The sequence below is a fragment of the Glossina fuscipes genome, unplaced genomic scaffold, assembly GCF_014805625.2.
Source record: "Glossina fuscipes isolate IAEA_lab_2018 unplaced genomic scaffold, Yale_Gfus_2 0, whole genome shotgun sequence".
NCBI lineage: Eukaryota > Metazoa > Arthropoda > Insecta > Diptera > Glossinidae > Glossina > Glossina fuscipes.
In genome coordinates, this window is record NW_023998414.1 from 27492647 (window position 1) to 27513411 (window position 20765).

General features: G+C 32.7%; 1 protein-coding gene across 3 annotated transcripts in view; it reads left to right on the plus strand.

Moving 5' to 3' along the window:
* The window catches only part of LOC119638450 (tyrosine-protein phosphatase non-receptor type 9), a 75116-nt gene that overhangs the window by 9487 nt on the left and 44864 nt on the right, over positions 1-20765 (plus strand). The window contains exons 1-3 of one of the 3 annotated variants that reach the window (XM_038035238.1): positions 6358-6457; positions 18942-19178; positions 19353-19583. In XM_038035238.1, coding sequence (XP_037891166.1) covers positions 6410-6457; positions 18942-19178; positions 19353-19583 — 516 coding nt within the window. In that variant the 5' untranslated portion in view covers positions 6358-6409. Of the gene's footprint in view, positions 1-6357; positions 6458-18941; positions 19179-19352; positions 19584-20765 lie in introns of those variants that run through there. The other 2 variants (XM_038035228.1, XM_038035246.1) reach the window with 2 other exon arrangements.

Below are 20765 nucleotides of genomic sequence, written 5' to 3' on the forward strand. Positions count from 1 at the left end.
CGATCATTCTTCAAAAAAGAATTTGCAAATTTCAAAACCTTTTGATGAAAAACATGAATGAATGATCAAATTTTTTTGCAATTCTCTTGAGTTTTGAAATCCGTTTTAGCTTTGTTTCATTCCACATGAATATCTGGCTATCTTTAAATATTCAATAAAACTAATATCATGTATTTTCAAGGTTAAATTTTTGAAAAAAATTCTGAAAATTTCTAGTATTATGGCGAAGAATGTTCATACAATGCTTTTTAAAAAGATTTCAAAGAAATTTGTTAACTGTTCGTTAACTATTTAGTTCTTCCATACCAAAGTGTAAATAAGTTATGGTTTACACTCTAAGAAAGCTTATTTTGAAATTTTGCACCATTTTATATACATACATATATGTTTGTTGTGGCTTTATAATTATAAGTTGAAAACAAATTTTTAAAATTTTCAACTTCACGTTTGATGTATACATGAACGATTTCTTATGAATAGTATCATACCTGTATATGCACACATGCACACACACACACACACACGTACGCACAAATATACCAAACTAATATTTCATCAATCCGTTCAACACCTACAATATCTACGTGCCTATGTATATTATATATATATATATATATTGTAAACAATGTGCTATCATCTCACAACTCTAAACCAATGAAATTTCTCGAGAATTGTGTGTATCACGTTTTAACATTTTTCAGTAAATATAATTAATAATAAATTTTGCTCTCCCCAAAAAGAAACAAGAAAAGAAAGAGAAGAAAAGAAAAAAAAAAAAAAAAAAGCCAAAGGCTTATAGCCTCATGTATATATAATTTCATCATTAAAAACCTACTGTCTATACATGTGTAAGCGACGAGAATTTTTTTTTTTTTTGCTTTTGTTTTTGTTTTTTTTCTTTTTTTTTTAGGAAGAATGTTGATGGTATGGCTTTGGTTTACCATGTAGCAATGTTTGTATGTATGTTCGTTGTATGTTGATGTTGAATGTTTTCTGTTGAAAATATTCAGGATGTTTGTATATAGATGTGTATGCGCACATGCAATATAATATCTTCGAGGAATTGATGATCACACAAGGCTTTAAATTGAAAATATAATGACGCATGGATCATTCAGTACACATGCGGCACGAGCTAAGCTTTCATGCTTTTAATATAGGCAAGCACTCTTAACTTGCTTTTATGTTAGAGAAATTTAAACAAAATTGTACGCAATTATTAAATGCTTTTTATGATAATTACAAAATGACGCATAAAGGCAAACACGCACACACTGATATACATTTTTTTTTATTTATTCTCCGAAAGCTTAGGAGTACATCGATATTGTTATTCACCTACAAAAGCAATTATTAGCAATTTTAAGCAGCGCGCTTTATACGTAAACCAATAGAAAAAGATTTAATAAAAATTGATATCCGTCCATAAATGTTTCGCAATGCTTCACTTGTCCATAATAAGTTTGGAGATGGGATCTTCACAGTCCCCTAATGCCAAACGATCAAGCTAATTAATTTAATCAGAATTAAGAGCAACTTGAGAGTCATACTGTTTTCGATATACATACATGCAAACGGAGAAGCAATTGTATGTATGTAAATGTTATAGTGCGTGATGGTTGTTCGCCTAATGGCATTGTTGAAGGAAGGATAGACATGTCACGTAATACTATCAACTGCTCAAAGTGGGCCCCACATCCATGATAATGCTTGTTCCCTATTCTCCTTTATATGTCTGCGAATGAATTCTCTTAACAGAATCGGTTGCATCTCCAATCGGGGCCAGTTCTAGTTCCAATTACAACTAGAAGAAACATGAAACGAAGTGAGATCTTATTGGAAATATAGAGTCGGCCCGAACGGAAATCCTGATAAGAATGCACAATACGATTATAATGGATGCTATAATAAAATCAAGTATAGATAAAATATCCAGCATGTAGCAGCTTTATTTTCTTCAATTCTTTTTGCCTTTCGTGAATTTATCGATTCATTGGGCCGATCATACTTGATTTACACCTGATTTATAAGAAAATCACACTTGCCTTCCTGCAATGAATGCAAATATGGGACAACCTTATACCTTTTGAGTTGACAAGAGTTGACGATCAACAGTTTGGTATTATAAGCAAAACGCTGACTCACTACATCGACGCTAACCTACATCAATGTTTTCGTTAGTTTTGTTATTTAAAACCTTAAGAACTCGTCAGTAACAATAATGATAAAATGATTATAAAATAAAAAAAAAAAAGTATAAACTTAATAATACAACACAAACGTACGTAACAAATGCTGACGAAACTAATCTCAAAAAAATTTTCCCACGATTTATAAAAAAAAAAGGAGTCATAATCATTTCTAGTGCCCTTGAAATAATTAGTTTAGGAATAATTCTTTATTCGCACTTGTCAGCAAGTGGACGATTGTATTAGCAAAGAAAAGAGAAAAAGAAAGTGCTAATAAATACAATAAACATTACGATCTATACCGGCTAGGTCAACTTTCAAATGCCTTACATTAATTCGCTTAATAAAATTTTTCATTTATTTTCATCGTAAAATGCTAAAATTATACTTGTTTTCCATATAAAGACATACATTTCGCTCGTTGAAGCCCTTCTAGGGGCTTATAAGGGAGATCAAAAAGGGGAAACTGATGCGATCCAAATTTAGCAAATGACTAATGATTTTGATAAAGATTTCTTTTTGTCACGAAGTGCCAAAAATTACACATAAAAGCTTACTTTTCATGACACCCTTTATATGGGATAGGATCCGAAAAAAAAAAAAAAATCCATGTGATCCAATTTGGCATAATTAATTTTTACGTCAAATTGTTGTTATGAACTTATGTTGCTTAGCAATAATCATATAGAAGATGGTTCCGAAAAGCGGCCTGTATCCTATTATCGCCGGAATTAGTTTTACTCAGAGAGTTTTATCGAGAAACGTTGAAAATAAATCGGTTTTTTTTTTTTTTTTTTTAATCTCACAAAAGTGAGAGAGAAAAACGGTTTTTTTAATATTAACATTTATTATATTTTTAAATGTTTAAAAAAATAAATTAACTAAAAAAAAAAAAAACAAAAATAAACAAAAACGACGATAATATTCGGTTATACCCGAACCATTCACATTCCAACATCTTTACCTTTAAAAAATGTCAGACAAGACCGAACAACGATTAAGCAGCGTAAATCACTCGAAAAAGTGGACCAAGTCGAACCATTTTCAATGGCGTTCGTCAATGGGTGAAAACACACCAGCATATCAAACTTTATCAAAATTGCGACCTGTAGATTGAATACAAATTTGCATTGACAGACATCAGACGAACAGATTGCCTCAGATCGATTCGGAAAATGATTCTGCGTCGATCGGTATAATAAAAAGGTGGTTTTACCTTAAATCCTTCTGAATGGTACATATGTCCGCACAAACTGCATACACTCTGTACCATACGTGGTGTAGAGTATAAAAAGCACACTTGCCTGATGGCGATCTTGACTATTTATCGTGAAAATCTTTTCTTAAGCGTACACATGTTAGTTAATCGATGGAAGACTTCTCCAAAGTCGCATAGGTGATGCTAATAAACATTTATTGTTGTTGTATTTTATTGTCGTCTCGTCGACGTATTATTTTATATGAATTGGGTGATGCACATTTGCAGACTTAATCTGCTATCATGGGTGGAACATAAGCTTATCATTATATATTCTCAGTTTCAATTGTTTGTTTCGGCCCTCGATACTTTGGATTGAGATCATGTATCGACAATGCGTACTTCTGCGCATTATAAACGATATGAATAAAGCAATATATCCTCATCGTTCGATGTAACAATCGATTAAAACGCGCCCAATAGTAGTCAATGCAGCGGAATAGGAAACCGTTTTTGATTTGGTTTTTTTTTTTTTTTTTGTATATTAAATATATATTTTAAGGCATTTAAAAAAGAAAAGTTTGTTCATACATGTCGGTATTGATGGAAAGAGTAGCATTTTTATTATTATTTTAATTTTTTTTTTTTTTTTTTGGTTTACTTGGTTTTAAATGATATATTAACTTACCTGTAAAGTTGACGAAGGTACGCAAGCGAATTACAGAGTCTTTGCACTAAGAAGAGCGAGAAAGCCTCGCGGAAAATAAATATTTTAAAAATTGTTTATATATTTATTAAAAAATGTAATCTGAATTTTTCTCTATCTGGAAGCTGGTTTTTTTCTTAAGAGTATAAAATTTTCGCAATTACTTTACTAACGACTATTGTTATCGATTCTTGGAAAAATGCGCTTATATTAAAAGATTTATAATAAGTTTAATTAGAGTTCTTAGTACCCGGAACTATTTCCATTTTTCCATAAAATTTTCGTAACAAACTATATAGCAAAACAAGTAATTAAACTAAATTTGCTTTTGATCGAATTTTTTATACCCAACTAAAGGAGATAAAAAAAAAAAAAAAAAAAAGGAAAAACGAAAAAACGTTAAATTTCGAAGGTTTTGCAATTGGTTGGACATAGTCGATTTAATCACACTTTTCTACAACTAGTGTAGAATATATGGAAATTTTGCATCGTTGTATTTGCACAAAAGCAATATTTCTTGTTTAAGTTGCACTGTAGGCGTGTCCTTTGATCAATTTGATCTATTTTCAATGTTTACCATGGACATGCGAAATGGTGCTACGTATGAAGAATATACCGAGAAGCCGTAAATAGAGGCCCGCAGTAAAACAACGTAAAAAGAAAAAAAGTATTCGGAAATTGCATAAGTAGCATTTTTTGCAACATGTTAAGGAAGAAGCTGCATAAAAATCCTCCCCCAGGAAATACGTGAAAGCACTACAAACACATGGAAAGATTTTCAAAATATTTTAATTTCGAATTTTATGCATTGAAATGTTTTCAAACCGTATGTCACCGTGGTCTAAAACGATCCTATTCTTTTGCCTTTGTCTTTCTATCTCTATACATATTCATGCACGGCATATGAAAAAGTCTCATAGAAAACATGGCACAAAAACATGTTCACATGTACATATATAAGTTTAGGGTTTCTCTGAAGTTCGCTTCCTTGCAGGTGTTGCGAACGAATGTACATCTAAAGCCCCGGATATAAATAGACGATTTTACTAGCCGTGGCATTAGAATAACATTTTGACAACCCTGCCTTTCATCTAGATATGGCAGCGTAAATTAAGAAAGCTGATCGTATACAGTTTGTATGAACTGAATGCTTCCGGCTGAGTAAGTCAGTGTCTTAGCCATCATATAAGCCAAAATGATTTCAAATACAAATACGACATCTATCAGTTGATTTTTGTAAACTTTTATTAAGTTTCAATTTCTCAATTTTTCTACTATCGTATAGAGAAAAAAATGCCTCAAGGATATATATATATATATATATAAGAGTCAGATGTCTATTCAATTCTAAGTTAAGTACAATCAAAAATGTATAAATCAACACGTCTTCTAATACACATATTTACGTAGTCTGTGTACTTTGTTTAAACAATTCACTAGACGCTAATGGTCAGTCACGATGTCTGACGTATGAGATCAAGAAGTTTTATTATACACAATACCAATATGTGTATATGTATATCTATAGGTGTTTCACATGTGTGTGTGTGTGTGTGTGTGTGCGTGTGCGATGGTGTCATGGTAAATCGTTCAAAAGTGTTATTGTTCTCGTATGTTGGTTAAAAAAAATAAATAAATAAAACAAAAAAAAAAGCTCATCTTCCAAGAAATTTTATATCCCCTTCATTCAATAGCTTTACCTTTTTTTCAACGTCATTATCACCATAATATATATATTAACGTCCTATTGACTGCCGGAGCAGACGTTTTACATTTTCGCATACATTTAAGTGTTTTTTAATTTTATTTCATTTTTTTGCCATTATTTTTTCTTAATTTTGTATTTTGTTGCATTTATTTATTTATTTTTCATTTTTAAATTCTCTTTTCTCCATATATATATGCGTGTATTTGTGTGCAAGTGAAATAATCATTGACTGTCGCTCGCGTCAATTTGTAGTAAATGAAGTTTGTTTTGTGTTTTCAGTAATGTCTTAAACGCGAACGTGTTAAGTAAATTTTGTGTTTATTACGATTTTCTATGAAACCATTATTGTGAAAAACGTCTGGAATATTTATTTACGATATCCTTTCAAGAACTTTTGCTTATAAATTAAATTGAAATACATGTATATATATATATATATATATATTTATATGAACATTGAAGAAGAAGTCGAAGAACTCTAAGAATCCGCAAATATTAATTATTAATGCGAATAATAATAATAATAAATATTTCATTGGAAAAGTTTTTATTTATTAACTAAGTACGTGGACTTCGGGTGCATTTGCGTATTAGAAAGGGCTGACAAAATGGGACAATTGTTCATATGTAATTCAAGTAGAGAACAGTATAAACAGGTTGGTTTTTATTTTGATGCTGACCGAATACAAATTCGATGAATTTAGTTAAATAATTATTCCGCATATGCCAAACGACTTGACTTCTGATTTGGCGATAATTATTACGTGTGTGTGTGTGTGTGTGTGTGTGTGTATTGTATACAACTAAAAACAATACACGAAAGGGATAATTCAGAATACATTTTTGAGTATCGTCACAACAATCGAAGCTGAGCTTTAGCAAACAACTTGTTGTTGTCGCTTAAAAGAACTCTTAATGGATAGGAGCAATATTGAATGGAAGCAACAATTTGCATACGACATTTTCGATGTCAGAGTTAGTAACACTTTCTTGTGGAGCCGTTCGTCCCCATGTTAAAAAATCGCGCTGTAATGATTTCTTATTATTGCATCAGCTTCAAAGCGATCATTATATTGTATTGAGCCCAGCCACCCAATTCACTCAAAACATGATTTTGCAATTATTCGCCATTATCCATCATATTGATTTGTTCATCCTCATGATTTTTACATTTTTAATAAAAAAAAAAAAAAAAAATATTTTTCGCGCATAGGTACACTTATTCAAAGATCAATGTCATTGCGTACAATTCAACGACCTAATAATGTATTGTCTGGAGCTAGCATCTTGACATGGAGAACTCAACATTGTCTCCTTAGTTCTATCTGACATTAAACCAATGTTTCTTGAAAATGTCATGAAATTTTTTCGCTCCAACACTAATTAAGCGTTTTAAAGCCATTCAATCTCTTATCATTATCATGTTTATTGTCAACTGTAACGTTTAGAAATTTGCACCGTAGACGATGTAATAGATGTATTCCCAGAGCAAAAATAATTTCGACATATTTGATAGCATATCACTCGTACGAATGTTGAAATCAACGATCATGACCTTACCCGGCCTCCGAATCCATAATCCGTAAATAAATTAGAATTTTTGGTTTAGAATTTTAGGTTTGATTGTTCTAAGAAAATTAAATTCGATCGGGATCGAATCTTCTATACCCATCACCGCTATCCGAAAAAAGACACAAGAAGTAAAAGAACAAAATTCTCATATTCTATAGTGTGGAGTGGTTGCAGGTGATTTTTGTTTTTTGATTTTTTTTCAAAATAAAAGTTTTTCTTGTATAGACATGTAGGCGTTGTAGGCGTGTTCTTTGAAAAGTTTAGGTCAATTCCAAATTATTTTGCAAATTCATAGGCGATATCTTTATTTTCGCTAACGAGAGAATGCGTCCCACAAATGCTGCAAAGTTGCGCAAATAGACAGATGGACAGACGAACAGGCGGGCATGTTTAGGTGCATTCAAGAGTCGAAACTGGTCAAAAATTTTACCAAAATACTTTATGGGGTTTTAGAAGCTTGTTTTTGCAGGTTTGGTCTTCCGAACGACTTGGCCGATTTCCAATACCGATCTGCGTCCAAGAACTTGTACTGTTTCTGCCAAATTTGAAGTCGAAAGCTTCGTTTTTGCGGCCAATAGAATGTTTACAACATGCATTAAACACACGGACATGTTTAAATCGATTTAGAATTTGATGCTAATCAACAGTATATACACCCTGTGTGTGTCTTTAAAGCTTCCTTCTGAGTGTTGCAAAGGTTTTGACAAAATAAATATGCCCCTCATCCTTCAGTGATGGGCATAAAAACTAATCGCTGGCAAACAGTCCATCTTACAATCAAATATACTATAAAATATATATATATATATATATATAAAAACAAGAAGCACTTTGCTTGTTTTGTCATGTGAGAATTACTCCTAATTTAATTTTAAAACAATTCAAGACGCTGGTATTGGCCAAGTCCAACCATTAAATATTCTACATCACATGGCCTAATAGAATTTTTTACTTACTTTCGTAACAAAATATGAAAAATGGAAAGCAGATCCATGCAAATATAAGTTTTGCGTGGAAGCTCTTTTATGGAAGCGGGTCCGAAACACGTACCGATGTTGTCCACATTTACTAAATTTAATTTTCTTTTCAAAGATCTTATTACTTTTCACATGTTTTCGTCACGGAATGCTAGAATAGATTTTGTTGCGATTAAAAAGCCGGCCTAAATGGGAGGATGGATTCCAAAAAATATATGTACGTGGTCCAAATTTATGTTAATGAATTTTTATGTCAAAATTACTTTACGAAATACTTTCCATGTAAAGTGTGACTTTTCTGGCTTCACAGAAATCTGCTCGAGCATTGCTATTACTGTCGAAATGGTCTTAACTAGCGTTGACGTCGAGAAAGGCTAAAAATTGCAAATTTAAGTGATATATAGAAGAAATTTTTTAAAATGCAGCTTGGCCGTAAAAATTGTTCTATCCAATCAGTGAGCAGGCAGGCAGACAGACAGACAGACAGACAGACAGACAAGCTTAAATTGATTCAGAATGAATGGGTATAGTAAAAGAATCATCTATGGTTGCATATTTTTGGGTTTATTCCTCATCTGCACAAATTTAACATTTTCTGCTGGACCCTGTGTGGTGTTGTGCATAATAAGTAATAGAAATATCCTTATGAGACCGCGCACGATCCGAAATCAAATCAAATTTTTTTATGAAAAATACTATAGCACTTATTAATGAAAACCGTTATACTCTCCCTTTTTTCCTGCTACTGCCTTTCAAGGTTTTTGCAAGTTTTCCAAATTCTTCGTTGTGAGAAAGAAAATTTTCGTAAGGTAGCTTTTGATTTGCTTCGTACAAGCAACGAGATAGATGAATATTCGAAGGGGAAAATTCAACGGTATATAGAGGTTGCTAAGAACTTTGCCATTTTAATTATCAAAGTCTTCGTCGCATCTGTTGGGTGAGAAGTAGTATAGCGTTGCCGAAAATGCAAATTGAAACTTTTTACAATAATTTTAACATTGACTCTGGTCAATCAATATTATCGGTTTGGATACGTGAAAGAAACTTACAAAAAAAATGATTCCTTTATTGCCTCCTAACAAACGCATAAGAACAACAATTTCATTTAGTGTTAGTTAACCTTTAACATAGATTGCATTTGTCTGCTGGCATATAAATCATTTTTTTTGTTTCCATTTATGAGCTGAGAGACGAAAGGCTTGTTTCATTGCCGGCTCATCAAAGAAATAGTAAACGGCGTTTAGTTTATAGGGTTTCTGTTACGCATTTACAAGATTGTAAGTTGAAGGATAAGATAACACATTTCCATGCTTCTCTCAAGTGTAGGCATAGAAGAAGAATAAGAAAAGTCGACATGTATTTTGCGAATGCCTTTCACAGTCCTAGACGTTGCAAATGATTTCCACAAGAATTGCATTTATTCGCTGGAATTTTTGTTAAACATTTTTCTGCGCTGCCTATGCAGCAATAATTAAAAATTGAAAATATTAATAAATTTTGAATTTTTCAATATCTAAAAGTCATTTCGAAAGGAATATAGCTTTCTCACTTAGATTCGTGTATTTGCATCCGTGTCCGGTTTTTTTCATTTTTTCTAAAAAAATTCCAACAATAAATTATTTGATTATTTTGAGTCAGGAATATATTGTCGTTCTGGATATAAAATATATATATATATATATAGATATATATATATATCAATAAAAATGTTCATTTAATATTAAAATGGCAGAGACAGTGATGCTAAAATATAATAAGGCTCTATGGCGATAACTTCGTGTTAATAATTGAACGCAAGAAAGATAATAAAAATCTATACTTTATGTAGCTGGTGTTGTCGACGAATTCAGAATACACTATTTTGAAGGTTATTCAGTACATTTGTTCCTGTTATTCTGTAGGTAACATGTGCGGATCATATTTGAACCGATTAATATTGCGGGTTATTTTAATCATTTGGTATTAAACCGGCACTCCGCTCTCTAATATATGCACACCAACACAATTGAAAGTTCTCGCAAACAGATCAGAGTGCCACGTGAACTGCAGAGGTGACCTCTGTTTTCCGTGCGGGAAAGCTATCAGTTTTTTTCTCATTTCTCACAAACTATACCAGAAGAACATATAAAAGTATTGACGAAGCTATGGTACTTGTATAAAGAATTGGCCACGCCTACGTTATATTTTAGTACCTCAACAATTCATATTAATTTTTTTTTTTTATTACGTTTTTTAAAACTAAAATGTTCTCATGATTATGATCAATGATATAGCATCACTGGTATGTATACCTACCTTATGAAGTCGCTCAAGTTTTCTTCTAGGTGTTGCAAACGTTTTGACAAACAGAATATACCGTCATCCAATAGTTTATAAGTTATAAAATGGATATAAACAAAAAGAAATTCAGTTATTTGTAAACAATTTTCATAAAAATTTTAATAAAAATTGTTTACAAACCGAAACAACAAAAACCGAGTTAAATGGGAAATAAAACGACTCATAAGTAAGAATATTTATGCAACTATGCTCCATGTATGGTCTACACCACTTGTTTTTTAGGATATATTAAGTTTGTGCGGACGTATGTAACAGCTTAACCCTCTTTTTATTGTACCGAAATGATTCTGAATCGTTTTCCGAATCGATCTAAGGCAGTCTGTCCGTCTGATGTCTGTCCACGTATTTTGATGTTTAAGCTCCAGGTCGCAATTTTTAAGATATTTTGATGAAATTTGGTATACTGACGTGCTATAGCCCAAGAACGAACGCTGTTGAAAACGGCTCGGATGGGTCCATTTTTTCAACTACTTTCCCGCGTTACTTTGAAAAATCATTATATGGTAAAAATTGTAATTTCTAAATTTCTAAAATTACACGACAAAACTCGCTGCTTAATAGTATTTCAGCATTCCAACTTAATACGAAAAATTTGGCTCAGCTGTGGTGGTTTTTTGCACCTCGCCTCATATAACCGTTTCCACGAAAACAGAGTCTTTATGTAGTAAAAACGCGTAATTTGCAATATTTCGTAGGGAAAATTGCTTTACAAGAGCAAATTGACAAAGAAATCAATGTTACCGAATTTGGACCACGTAGGTCTATTTTTTGTATACCGTCGCATATAAGGATTCGCGGGAAAGATTCATTTTGTTATGTGAAAAAGGTATAATCATTAATGTTTTATGATGAAAATTTGTTCATTTTAGTGATTTTAGATCAAAAACTCAGTGGACCAAATTTGAATAACATGACGCTATTGCTTGGACCCCGGATCCAATAGTAGGTCCTTTAGAAAAAGATTTCATTTTTCATATTTTATGATGAAAATTTGGTCTATAGTAGCGAAATAACCAAACATATTAATCGTAGGATATTTGGAATAGACAGATCCATCTTTTCGACCCTAATACGTATAAGGATTGTCATGAAATGCAAGGCCTTATAAGGTGAGAAAGCATAGTTTCTAGTTTGCTTAACTTTGAATCACGTCATATGATGTTTTAGGCGCGGACATCCTTCAATAAGCGTGGCTTTCATGAAAAATGTGTCTTTGCACATTTGCACAAATAATTTGTAATTTTTGTTGTATTATTATGAGAAGATGCACTGAGCGAAGTGGTAAGAGGTATTTAAAGATCGGCCTTGCCCGACTATAATGTTCTTACTTATTTTTATGTAATCTTTAACAAAAGAATCATATGATGATTCGCTTGACGCATATCATGTTATAAAGTATATAAAAATCGTGTAAACATAAAATTAAAAGCGTAACGTACGTCTTAAAAATTGTTTGATGTTTTTAACAATCTATTCTATGTAGCATTTCAAAGCTACAAAATCAAGCGAAAATATTTTTATTTAATTTTCGTAACAATCAGCAACTGGTCTCTAAAGAAGAAAAAGAAAAAGAAAAAAAAAAAAAAAAGAAGCAAATATTTCCAGTTTGTAAGGATAATGCTGTTCTGTCGAATACTATGGGTCGCTTATATTCGCCATACATATTGTTGCAAATGACAAGTGACCTGATTTTGAAGGCGAGAAAGTAAATAGTTGCGTTAATTATGTCCATCAACCAATCATGAGGGAGACTTCGAATAACGTTCACAGTTTCACAGAAATAATTCTGATCGATAATTAGGTAAAACATAGTTAGGAGTTTTGTATGAGAAGAAAGAAATTTTCTCTCGCACTTTCTTGCACTTTCTTCTAATCTATCCTTCATGTTATTTATTGCGCAAGAGAGTTAATCTGGTAAAGGTATTTTAACTTTTAATGTATAATATAAATCGTACGAGAAATTCAAATACATTTTATTGTTAGGAAAGAAGACATTGCTATTTAATTCCAAAGAAATCGATCCAATCATTGCAAAAATAAAATGTAATAAAATTTTCTGAGAATTCTTTGCATATCCGTAATAGATTTCGAAGTGAGAACGAAATTCTCTGTAACTAATACTTTTGTTATTTTTGTTTGTTGTTTGTTGTTTCTTGTTTGCTTTACAAAAATATATTTTGTAATTTAATATGAAATTTTAAAACCATTTTTCCACTTTTAATAATGGCAGCATGCATGTGCTGCCTTAGGTAAGACCTCAACTTCTTCCCGCATATTTATTTACTGCATTCGTCGTAATGCTTACGAAGGAAGGATTATAATTTCATTCGGTATTTCTGTCTTTGGTTGTTTGCAATATATTTTTATTTTTTATTTATTTTTTTTTTGTTTTTTATATTTGTATTCCGTGAATATCTAACTCTTTCAACCAAATATAGAAAAAAATTGCAAAGCATTTTGCAAATTGCAAATGTTTTTCAAGTCATGTTGCCAAACACATTTTTTTTTTCTCTTAGATTTTATTTTTATTTATTTACTTTTTTTATTTTTTTTTTTTTTTTGCTTTTTGACCAGCCATTCAGGGAATATTTCATACGTATATGGTTGCGTTAGGTAGAGAAAGTCGAACAACGGGGATAGTGTTTGTGTGCTTTAAACTTGAAAGTGCAAACATGTGGAACGGATGGGGAAGATCAGTGGCGATAACTTATTTCGAAAGCGGGCAATGTAAAGTTCAAAAACGACGAATAGCTGAGAACGTTTCGAGAGAGAGCTGAGAAGTCTTGCGTTAAAGGACATGATTGATGGACCAATCTCTTCTATCTCTTTGGAACACGTGCCTTACATTTATGCCCACGAATATCGAGAATTTTGGTAATCTTCTCATCGGCTCTGGGCATCTGAGCTTTTCGCTGTATGCTGGCAAGAGTATCTCGCTGACGATATAAATGATGATATAAATGGTTGTCGGTTACAGTGAAGTATTTTTTACACCGCTTTCGACTACAGACATCATTTTACGTTCGCATGTTCAGAATATTAATGGTTACCAATTCGTCTACATTGACGCCATGAAAGAAGGGGGGTTGTTTATCACTTCTCTTGTGGGTTAAGAGACAACATTAAGTTTTGGTAGCTTTAAAGATTACCCTATTTGTCCAATATTTTTACAAGATCTGCGTTTAGTCTGGAGCTTAGTGCTGGTCTCTGATGGCTGAAGGAGGACGAATGCTAGACGGTGCTGTCTGTAAACGAGTCAAAAAAGTGTTGCTATCATTAACGAAAACCAGGAAGAGCGGAGAAGCAAGAAAACAGCCTTCGGTTACATCTGCACCTAAATAGAATTTATTTGAGAAACATTTGTCGAGTAGAACTCTTGTTGAACGATTCCATTAAAAAGTTGATGTAAATGAAGCTAAAATGCTGGATCAGCTTCGATATTTGCTAAGGGCTTCGTTTTGCTTTTGGACTTTTAACTTGGCCAAGATATAATTTTCTATACCAATTCTAGAGATGGCGGACTGACACATTCTTACGCTGATCAAAAGTAAAAAAAGAATATTTCAAATGATTTATGTGTACATACGCTCAACTTCCTAATCAATCCACTGTAATTACAGGTATGGAAATGAAGGTTCATCATTTAGTGAAAGTCCATTAGTTGATTAGATCCGATTAGATTTCGGTTGCAATTTTTATACATAGTATGTATGTAAGGCTAATAAACATTTGGATCACATATACAAATCAAGTTTCTCGCCGGTGACTTTAGTTTATTGGTTGTTGTTTGTGAATGGTTTACCGCCCTTTTTTATATTTCATCAGTGAAATTGAATTAAAAATATATCGGCCCGATTCCAATTTTCTATATCAGAGTTTTTTACTTTTGGAGGTATCAACAATAGCCGATGCAACCAGCTCAAACGACTTAGAGTGTCATGTGTGTTATGAGTGTCTGCGCTACTTACGGTATACAGTATATTTAATCTGTACGGATGCACGTAACGCCCAGAAAGAGTTTTATTAAACTGATTTAAGCATGTCTACTCGTCAACCTTCCTATCCGTCACCATGGAGCATTGAAAATTATACGTTTTCGTTATATGAGAGGGGGTTCAAAAATTGCCTCACCAATCCAAAGTTTTCATACCAATATACTAAAATTTGGTGGGAAAATTTTGAAAATTACAATTTTTTTTTTTCGTATAACGACTTTTCAGAATAGGACGTGGAATGGGAAGTGGTCGAAGAAGTGTACCGATCCGAACCATTTTCAATAGCGTTGGTCTTTGGATCCAAACAAGTCAGTGTATCAAATTTCATCAAAATAATTTACATGGACAGACATTAGACAAACAAAAATGCTTACATCACTCCCGATTACGATTCTGAATCGATCGGTGTTACGTAAAGTGGGGGGTCTATCTTAAGCGCTTCTGTGTGTTACATACGTCCGTACTAAGTTAATATATCTTGTCTTACAAGTGGTGTAGGGTATAAAAATTGTTGTTCGCAATCTTTCTTAGATGAAAGTAAAAATTTGCAGATTTTTAAGTGCATACCTATAAGTATTAGAAAAAAAAATTATTTTTGAAAGATATTAGAAACTTACAACAACATAGCTATGTTATGTGGTTATGCGGCAAACAGCATAACTGATTCAAATTGAAATTAAAGTAAGTTAGAAAATTATATTCGGTCGTGACTAAATCAATATACATTTTTATTTTTTTTTTTTTTCAAAATAAAAGTGAAAATTTATGTGATGTATGTGCCGTACTTTATGAGTAAGAAGCAAAAAACACGAAAAACAATGGTGTTCACAGTTTTACATGAACGTGTGGGCTTTCTAGACGTGCTTTTTGAAAAGTTTTTGTAATTTTCAAATATTTTTCCAAAGTTTTACACGATATGTACGTTCTTGCGTATGGGAAAATGTTTAGGTACATTCTGCATTTGAAAGTGGCCAAGAATTTATATACTTTACGGAGATTTTGAACGTTGCTTTTCTGCATTACACAAAGGTATTGAAAAAAAAAAAAAAAAAAATGAAATTGTGGCACACTTAAAGCTGAGTAGGCGTGAACGATTATTTTCTATTTTTATTGAGATACTACAGCCTCGCCTATAAATTTTTTCAAATTTTATCTATGAACGAAAAATCAATGTTTTATTCTTTTTGAAAAGCAAAGGTGTCCACACTTTACGCACTGTAACAGGCATGTCCTCTAACCGATTTCATCATTCATTTTGAATACCAAACCGAATGCAAGAACAATGCAATGCTTCAGCCAAATTTGAAGATAATAGTTTTATTTTTGCTTACAACGTGCATTACGCAGACGGACGGACGGACTGATCGATTCAGAATTTGCGGTTGGTCACGAGTACAAGACTTTGGATGATCTCTGAAGCTTCCTTCTGGGCGTTGCGCGAGTTTTTAAAAATGTTGATTTTCTTGTGTAATTGGCGAGTGTTTGAGTAAAAAACGTTCAATTTTCGACTTGAAAAAACTCATTCTTTGATTAATAAAAAATGTTTAAATTAACTAAAATCTATACAAAACCTATTGCATATCAATAGAAAATGTAGTTTTGTCGATACAGCAGAAAAGTCAAATGAAAAAGATGAAAACTGTTCAGATTATGCTGTTTGGCGATTTCGAAAAATGCGTTCCGAGATAAACGCGTTTAAAGTTTGGAGATTGTGTTATGCACATGTTTTTTTTTTTTTTTGTTTCTCAAAATAATTTTTTTATGATTTTTTTCATATAATTGCTTTTCCAAGTTCAAATATTCCTCTTATTCGTTCTCTTTTCCTGGCGACTTTAAGCTCGTTGCTGGCTGTTTCGTCGCGTCTATCAAGGAGAATATCGCAGGATGTACACTTTGCTGGTTTCGAAATAATGGAAGAGACGGTCAGAAAATGTACAATTAAATAATGGAATTCATAATACATTAATCAAAGACTCTATCTCAAACGTTTCAAGCCTTCAAATCGCTCTCAACTACCATTCAGCGTTTATGTCTCTCTCTTGCTGTGCTAAACTATTTTCGTTTGAAAATGGGCATAAATGTCTTTTCAAGAGATTTGTTAATGTATTGGAGAAGCTAGGAATCATTTGGCTGTAACTTCCGACAGTTGTTCGTAGCATAGCAGGTGGTCTCTCTCGAGAAAAGGACTGAATTTCAAGGCAAAAATTTCATGCGACTAATGAATTTTTTTTTTGCATATATTCGAGAAGCTCCGAATCATCTTTTAGGCAAAAAAAAAAAAAAATCGAAAATAGATTTTTTATAAAACTTACAGTGGGCTACGACGAACGAATGACTTAGACGCAGTAGCTGGAGTTGACGTTTTGAATAACTTGTCCTCCTACGGTAGTTCAGAGAATCACGATTTTCCTTTCAACACGGATCAGGGATTCGTTTTGCGTTGTGCAAATATTCTCTCTTGTCGTCTGACTTAAATTGCGATTTTTTCTGTGTTTGTGACAAAGTAATCATTGATTTTTCTCGAAAACTTTTGTCCATTGCATATAAAGGGATCGCTAACAGCTAAAGAAATTTGGAAATAGTTAACTCATTTTTTTCCTTATTCCTTATCTGCATTTTTAATTTACCACGGCAGTACCAGCTCATCAAAATCTGGTAAAGTTTTGAGACAGAGATCGGATAATGCAGAGGAATTTTCTTACATGGAGTTAAATTTAATAAAGCTTTCTCGTTTAACAACTTAAAAGTTTCGACTGTTTATCGTATTTCGTACACACAACAGCAAACCTAAATTGCAGATCAGCCTTGCTAATCAGCCTTTTTGATGGTTGATGCATGCATTCTTAAAATCGAGATTTCATTGTATCTCTCTGCTCTCGTTCGAAAAATTGTAATAAAAATTATTGCAAAATTAAAATAAAAAAAAAGTGGAATTTTTATTTGTACGGAAAATGTTCAATATATATAATGATAGCGACATAAACACATACATAAATGGGCGACTTTAAATACAACGAATACGATAGAATACAACAATGTTACACTCTGAATAGATTTAATGTGCCGTTATGGGCCGTGAAACAACGAATAAATGAACCGAATGTAAAACTTAAGTATATTAGTCATACGTATCATTTAATCTCGCCTGAGGTCGTTATACGCACAACTTGCTAGTCAACCACTTCAATATTTTATAAGCATACGGTGTTTGAAATGTCTCCGACTAAAGTAGGACAAACAAACAAACGTTTTTTATATCCCATCACCGAGGGGTATGAGGGGTATGTTCAATTTGTCAAAACGTATGTAACGCCCAAAAGGAGGCTTCACAGGCCACACCAAGTATATATATACTCAATCAGTATCAAATTTTAAATCGATTTAAACATGTCCGTCTGTCAGTCTGTCCGTTTGTCTCTATAATGTCTATTGTAAACAATCTTTTCGCCGCAAAAACGAAATTATCGACTTCAAATTCGGCTGAAACATTGCAAGTTTTTATATGCGGGTTGATATTCAAAATGGTCCAAATCGGTCTAAGGACACGCCTACAGTACTACGTAAAGTGAAGACACCTTTGCCTTTCCAAAGGAATAAAAAATTGGTCTTTCGCTTTTTAGTCCATATAAGTGTACAAAAAATTGGAAAGCATATTCTATGGACGATATTGTAGCGCCTGTACAAAAATGGAAAAAATTGATCACGCCTCCGTAGTAGTATAGTGTATTAAATTTTAATTTTTTTTTTTTCAATACCTTTACAAGGCGCAAAAAGAAGCTTCTAAAAGCCCACAAAATATACAAGTTATTGGCCAGCTTCAAATCTGGGGAATGCTCCTAAACCTGTTGTTTGTAGTAAAAATTAGTGGCAAACACTTTTTTTTTCGCTTTTATCAAAACTGCAATAAACTTCCCGATCTGAGAGAAAAAATTTCAACATTCTCCATTCCAGCTAAGATCTAATCAGCTGTGACACTTGCACTCTGATATATTTCATGGTTTTGAGGTTATGAATTATGCTCAATATTGTCTTCATATAAATATAAACACATTGACACTCGTAAATCGTAATATTTCCTAAATAGCGCTCGCGCATACATAAATACAGTGATCATGACACTAGTTATTTCACTAGTAATAAACAATAATCTACTTTAAGGATATTATATAATATTATATAATATGCTATAATTGAATGCATATATTAATAATAATATGAAGTTAATTTCTCATATATCTGTTTCTTATCTTTAACAGGCTGTAAAACAATTCATTGATCTCTGTAATAATATTGGCTCAACATGCTCGGCTAGACGTAACATTTCGCAGACGACTGCTGTCAAGTTCCTGTACGCTCGTAAATTTGATATAACTCGGGCTGTTTCACTTTACGAGCAACATGAACAGATACGTCTAAAAGAAGGTCTCTACAATATCGATCCAGATGCAGAACCATTATATTCGGAATTAAAAACTGGCAAATTTACAATATTGGTATGTAACGAAATCCTAACAAGTATGTAGTTTTTGTATGCGTTCGTTGTTTGTGGGTGTGTTCTTAAGTTAACTTACTGTTTGTTACTTTTTGTTTTGTTCTTTTTTTTTTTTTTTTTTTTTTTTTTTTTTTTTCTTTCGTTCTTTTTTTTCTGCATGCATATACACATTCAGCCTGCACGTGATTCCAGTGGTGCTGCTATTGCTCTATTCACCGCCAATAAACATAGTCCATTAAATGTTACACATACCACAACATTGCAGGGCATCGTCTATCAACTGGATTGTGCTTTACAGGATACAGAAACTCAAAAGGCTGGTCTCGTGTTCATTTACGATATGAGTGGCTCAAAATATTCAAATTTTGATTATGATTTATCCCAGAAAATCTTAACATTGCTTAAGGTGAGTGTTCATATTAGTTTTTCTCTCTTCTATAATAGTTAGCGGAGGTCAAGATTTCACATCGATTTCGAATCGCTATATAGAATTTGCCTATCCGTTTTTCTACTAATCGAGATAAACGATTTAGCTTATTCTCCATCTCTTGCAACTCTTGAAGCGCGCCAACAAAATTCAAAATCAAAAATGCGCATATTTGAGAGAAAGAGAAAGAGAGAGAGAGAGAGAGAGATATTGTAAAAAAATTTTTAAAAAAATCCAATATAAAATACGCAAACGATCCATATCATTTTACATATAATCTAACATAAATGACGTTTTGAAAGACCATAGAAGAAAGACATATGTGACGTAAATAATAAACACCTTTGATTCTGATGACAATATGTTTGTGTATTTTAATTGGTGGCCGCCATAAAATGACGGATTATCTTTCTCCAACAATGTTCTCAAGATGAGTGTTGAATAGAAGAGCTTGGAGAAGGCAATAGCAAGGAAGGAGACAAATAAATTACATAAAACATTTTTGTTTTTTCAAGAAAGTTTTTATCGTAGTGAGCTAAGAGATGGAAAATAGTCACTTTTACGTACATACACATACATAAAACCTTGTGGCATTTAGTAATAGGCGAATTTCTTAGACGCTAAAGTCAACTCTGGGAAAGTGTGCAGTTCCCAGGTGAGTGCTTCTGGCGTATTTCGAACCGGTTCTTCTTCGGTATGCATGGATGGATGGATGGACATCATGTAAAAATATGACAATGTATTGGCTTTTTTGATATATCACTAGTAATTTGAATAGTGTACAGTTTAAATCGGTCAATTGTTGGCGTCGCGCTGTTTGGTTTTAATTGTTTTGCCAAAGGACAACGCACTCTTCCGTTCGCACTAACCACAGAATATCGTCTTCCTGCCAAATGCAATGTACGATTGTACATCGTGGATCGACCCAGGAGCTTTTATGCCTGGGTTTGACTATTCATTCTCAGTTACGCAAAAACTGAGGCTTTTCAGCCTCTCAGCGAAAGCTCTTTACTCCACATTTTCATTGGAAAGGAAAGTTGTAACATGTGTCAGTGTAACGAGTACCTATCATTACCAGATGCCCAAGGTATAAAAAAAAAAAAAACATACACAGACACACACACACACACACACACACACACACACACACACACACACACA